This window comes from Crocuta crocuta, unplaced genomic scaffold (genome assembly GCF_008692635.1).
Source record: "Crocuta crocuta isolate KB4526 unplaced genomic scaffold, BGI_CrCroc_1.0 scaffold312, whole genome shotgun sequence".
In the NCBI taxonomy this organism is placed as follows: Eukaryota; Metazoa; Chordata; class Mammalia; order Carnivora; family Hyaenidae; genus Crocuta; species Crocuta crocuta.
Genome location: NW_027527378.1, coordinates 1,119,697 through 1,124,975, shown reverse-complemented (window position 1 = coordinate 1,124,975; position 5,279 = coordinate 1,119,697). Strand labels below are relative to the sequence as shown.

General features: G+C 46.9%; 1 protein-coding gene across 6 annotated transcripts in view; it reads left to right on the top strand.

Moving 5' to 3' along the window:
* SH3KBP1 (SH3 domain containing kinase binding protein 1) overlaps positions 1–5,279 on the top strand; it is a 281,170-nt gene that overhangs the window by 212,478 nt on the left and 63,413 nt on the right. For all 6 annotated transcript variants that reach the window (XM_077770448.1, XM_077770238.1, XM_077770366.1 and 3 more), the window contains one exon: positions 4,700–4,807. In XM_077770448.1, the coding sequence (XP_077626574.1) occupies positions 4,700–4,807 (108 nt within the window). The remainder of the gene's footprint in view (positions 1–4,699; positions 4,808–5,279) is intronic.

The following is a 5,279-nucleotide window of genomic DNA, read 5'->3' as shown; positions in this document are numbered from 1 at the left end:
GGCAGCGCGTTCCTGTTGAGGCAGCTGTGTGCCTCGGCCACGATTCTCAGGGCTTCTCTGGAAGGATCGGGTGGCCTAGGGCATGACACTGGGGTGCAGGCAGGGCCTCCCTCCTCAGGCACACCCTGGGGCCGTGGTATCCCTCTCCTGGGCCTTCTTCCAAGTGTGTGAGCCACTGCCACTGGCGGTTTCACCTGAGGATGGCGCTGAGTCACATAACAGAAGCATGCGATCTTACTTCAGAAGCTTTCCCGGCCACAGCGTCACTCCAGTGTGATTCTGGGACCAGTCCATAAGAATCACAATAATGACCATAACCACCAATGGTCGTGTCACTCTTCACACCCCACCAAAATTTTCCTGTGTATCAAAAAACCAAGACCCAGAGTTCTGATAACTAGCGGACCACTTAATTCCCAGTTTGCTGGCTTCCCCCTCTCCCTGAGATATCTCAGGCAACCTGAGCTAGTGTGGAACATAGAGGTGGGAGTATGGCACAACTAAGGCTCTGTTTATTCATTTCTTAAAAGGAAAAACGTGCTTTGTATTTTGTAAGGAAAAATACCATATTTTACTCTAATATCTGCCTGGTGATGAGGCATAAAGAAACCATTTTGAGGACTTGGTCATAGAAGAGTGAACATTCTATGTCAGGAATATCATTCTTCCCATACCTTCTACTCTTGATCAAGTCTGGGTCTACTTGCCTCTGCTTTTATGCCAATAGAGCTTATTTCTAATGATTGTTGTCCCGGAAGCTTTCATCTATATGCTGATTTTTTTACTCTTGCCCACTGCACATTCCTGCCTCATTCAGAAACCACTGTTCTTCCCTCATCCTCATTGGAATCGCAGAATCTGCTAGGGTGATCATCATCTTGGGTTACATCTGTGGTCCTGGTGTGATTATGAACAATGTCCCAGGCTTGAAAAGAAAGTAAATGGTCACTCTCACACCTTCCGGTATTTTGGCCACACTTCCTCTGTTCTCACTGTCTCATTATCTTGCCTTCACTCACCTCCTGCCGTCCTTCTTGGGGACATCCACTCCACCCTAATGACATTCTGGCCTCACACATCACTGACCCACCGTCCCTTCATCCTGCTCCCGCCACTCACAGGTGCCATCTTGCCTCGCACCGCTCATCACTGTTCAACAGATGTTGGCTGGGGAGCCCCCTGGGAGCCAGGCGCTGCCTTCGCTCTAAGCACCAGTTCTTGAATATTCTCTCCCATGACCCCAACTTCCCACTGTCCCTCTTCCCTTCCTTCATGCTCGGTGATCCTGCCTTTGACCTTTCTCATTGCCTTGGTTCATGCCCTCATTCCCAGGCTACCTGGTTTTTCTTGGTCCCACTTTTTTTAAATCTGGCTTAGCTCTCCTGCCAGCGTTTCTGTGTCATATTGATTCACTGTGTCTGCCTCTCCCGCTAGCTTCTGAGCTTAGGAGCCCTGTAAGGACATTATGATTTTCTGTTTACCCCTGAATTCCTCTGCTATCCTGCATGTTTTCAGTCCTTGGCAAATAAACTGAATTAGCTGTTCTTTTTTACTTCCAGAAGCACAGCCCTTATTTGAATAACTGTCTCTTCATTTCTGCCATCAAAAGGCTAGTTCTTTTGCCTGGCTTGTTGAAGAAGATGTATTTCCACTTCTCATTTTGCTGTCAGAATCGTTCCTGTTCCCCTTAAATTAGCTTCTTTTGCTAGGGGGTAAGAAGCGCCCTGGTTCTCTGTCGATCTCTGTCCCGCTCCAGGTGCCTCGACCCTGGGCTGGTTTCCATCCTGCAGCAGGCTCCCTCTTCTGCCTTCCTTTGTGTCCTCAGGCACACTGGCTATTTTCTCTTTGAAATGTGCTCATCTCATCCATGAGCCCTGTATTTGTCCTTATACCGATCAGAACAGTAAGGCAGATTGTGTTCTACCTTCTCTTACCTTGAATTACACAGTGGTTAGTACTGTTAATGTCATCCTTAAAAAGCAGAGTATAGACGAGCCACCCAAGCCCTTCCTTCCCCACTGATGGGAGACAGAATAAATATGTCATATGCGCTGTTTTGCCCCATAGGCATGTAAGAGGTCTAAAGTTATTCTGGATACACTTCTGCTTATTAAAATTTTCTTCATCGTTTTCTTACGTATGAAGGAGAAGGCTTCATTGCAATGATTCTTGGGTCACTCTTTGCATAAGACTAAGGCATGGCATGGATTTGCACCAGTCTGAAAGTTGGAAAGAAACTTTTTAAAAGAAATGTAGCACTAAACAGTACTTAAGTGCCTTTTGTGGATGTCATTCTATATCAGATGCTCTGAAATGAATGTGCCGGGAAGTTCAGTCCTCACATAAGCAAACCCTTCACACATGAAAAGATTTAAGATCATTTGAAAATCTATTAATGATTGTCTCCTCTTTCGTACCAGACCTCTTGGTTGATACCTGTTATCCAAGAGGGCCTTGTGTAATATTGTGCACAGGGGTCTTGCACATACATCTCTAAGCTCCTTGGAGTTAGGGATCATGTTCTTTGCAGGTTTAATGTTTGGAGCTTCCAGAAAGAACTTAAAGATACTTTCCATTTAATAGATGTCTGTTGAATTGAATATCGTGAAGTGCAAATTAACACAGTTGTGAATGTTGGAGAAAAGATAAAGATTCATGATCACTTTCCTAAAGGTGAGTTTCAAGTTGGGTTTTGAAAAGAAGAGGGACTCGTCCAGAAAAAGAGGAGGAGAAAAAGGTGCCAAGCATTTCCTCAAAAGCAGGGCCTTCTGGATTGAAAGATTTAATTCCTAAGGATTAAGAGTATAGGAATGTCACGCCCTACTCCTTCCCAAGATTTTCTGGTGTTGTTGATGATGACGTCTTCTCAGGGTTAGAAGAACATCAGAAGCCATCACACTCTGCCACCGCCATCCCTGTTTGTGAATCCCTTCTGTGGGGACTGACACTGGATTGTTCACGGAGTGATGTAACATGAGCGGGACCAGAATACTTAACCTGGGCTTCTCTTTGTTATTTTTCAGGAAAGGGAAGCCTTCTCTCATGTTGTCTTTTGAACTTGGATTTGTTCTGGGTAAATCTGAACTTGATGCTTCAGGTGTCTGTTTTTTGGCATTGGTCAGGACTAGAATTTACCATCTGTGACTAGGGGCCCATTTCTAAAACCCACATCCTCTTCTACAGGGCTAATTTATCTTTGTAAACAGATACCACCATCAGAAGGGAGGGTAGTGCTCATTCACTTCTCACCTGATGTGGGCCCTCTCTTAGTAGAAGCATCATGAGTTAGGGTAGATGGAGGCTCCCTTGTCCTGACTGTAGGAGATCACAGAACTTAGGGTTAGAAAGAGTCTTCATTCATTCCATAAATATTTATTACATGGGGCGTTGAGCGGTGGGCTGGGGGCGTAGTGGTGAAAAAACCAGATGTGCTCCTCACCTTGCTAAGATGAATGACCGAGCAAGGCGCCTGTGAGTCACATAAGCTGTGGCCCTCCAGGGGTCGGCAGCAGGGCCCCGGGGCCAGCCGCACATCTGCTTGAGCCGTCCTGGCCCGCTGGTTCTATAGAGGACCATGAGTGTCTCTCCATGGGCCTGAGCATGATCTCCTCACTTTGTTGAACATCTCCTGCTTCGGACGTAACTTTGAAAGCACCATGTGTTACTAGCATATTTTGGAAAGCCTTTCTCGCTTTAGGCTGTAGCGGGAAGCTGTTGCTCACAGTCTGAGAACTGGGTTTTTATTCAAGGACATGTAATTAACAGCACTGTGTGTACATTGTACGTACGCCGGGCAGGAGAAATGCCCGAGTGAGGAGGTTTGCACTAGGCCAGGTGCGTCTTGGATTAGGGTGGTAGAAGTGGAATTAGAGCCGGGGAACACATGTGAGATACGCGGTGAAACTGGAACAAACTTGCCTTCCAACCCATTGGATGTGAGGTAAAACAGAAGTGGTTTGTGGCATGAGGTTAAGTGTCCAGGAGAACCATGAGGCCATTAGGCTCAGGACGGAAGCTTGGCATAGACCAAGTTCTCACTGTCTCCCTGGCACCTGGCACAAAATAGGCACTCACTAAATGTTCGGCAAGTGACTGAACAGAATAGGGATGATTTACAGGGAAGCATGTTTGATCTGGAAGAATGAATGGATTTGTTCATTCATTTAGTAAGCAAACATGGAGTTCTGTAAGGTGGGGGAAGGGCTTTTCATGAGGACAGCCGTGCCCCATTGGCACCGAAAGGAGAAGGCGAGGAAGAGCAGGGCGTTCGCAAGCTTGCCCCATGTGTTAACGTTTCTTATGCTGGGCTGCTTCTCACATGGCCAATTGGAGAGAACGTTTGCACCTGTGATACTTTCTAAAGCCTGATTGCTGTTAATGAAATAATTCTATTTCAGTAAAATGAAGACAAAGAAGATACATTTTCTCCCATCTTTAATTAAAGAAAAAAAAAAAGATCTTACTGATTCAGGGCATCTGACAGCCGCGCTGGGTTTTGGGTCCCAGCCAGCGGCTCTTGCACATTTGGGCTTTTGTGCTCCATCCGACTTTGAGATTCATGCTGACCTGGTCTCAATAACCGCTGTGGATGGGTTCATAGTGGCCTCAAGGAAAGAGCCTCCTTTCCCTCTAAAAGGGTGTCAGGCCTCCCTGGAGGGTGCTTGCCCCATTTCTCACTCTCTGCTCGCCTCTTTCCTAGGACTGCATCGACGTGGGCTGGTGGGAAGGAGAGCTCAACGGCAGACGAGGAGTGTTCCCCGATAACTTCGTGAAATTACTTCCGCCTGACTTTGAAAAGGAAGGGAATGTAAGTCTTGCTGGCTTTGATGTCGGTGCTCCACACGCTGACAGAATGGTGGCTTCCCTTGGGGGGAGTTCTCGGGATGCGGGGTGAGGGGGGTTGAGTGGGTCACTGAAGAGCCCTGGCATTTTACTTCGATGCACCTGGTATCTGAGCCCTTGGCTCTTGTGTAGGCTGGGTGGGGTGTGAACAAGTCCATTACTTTCCACAAGCATCAGTTTCCTCTATGACAGCTAGCGACAGCGATCCTTACTCTAATGTTGCTGCATGAATAAACAAGATGATGTGTGTAAAGCACTTGGTTCAGCACCTGGAACATATAAGCACCCTAATGACAAGACCCTTCGGGGACTCCATTTAAGTAGACTGCCTGCATCCTGTGTAGTATGTCCTTGGGGATGGTGAAGTGCCCAATATTGTGGAAGTGGTTGAAAAGCACATTGTGAAGCTGAGAGCGAGGCCAGTGACGTTCCTACAC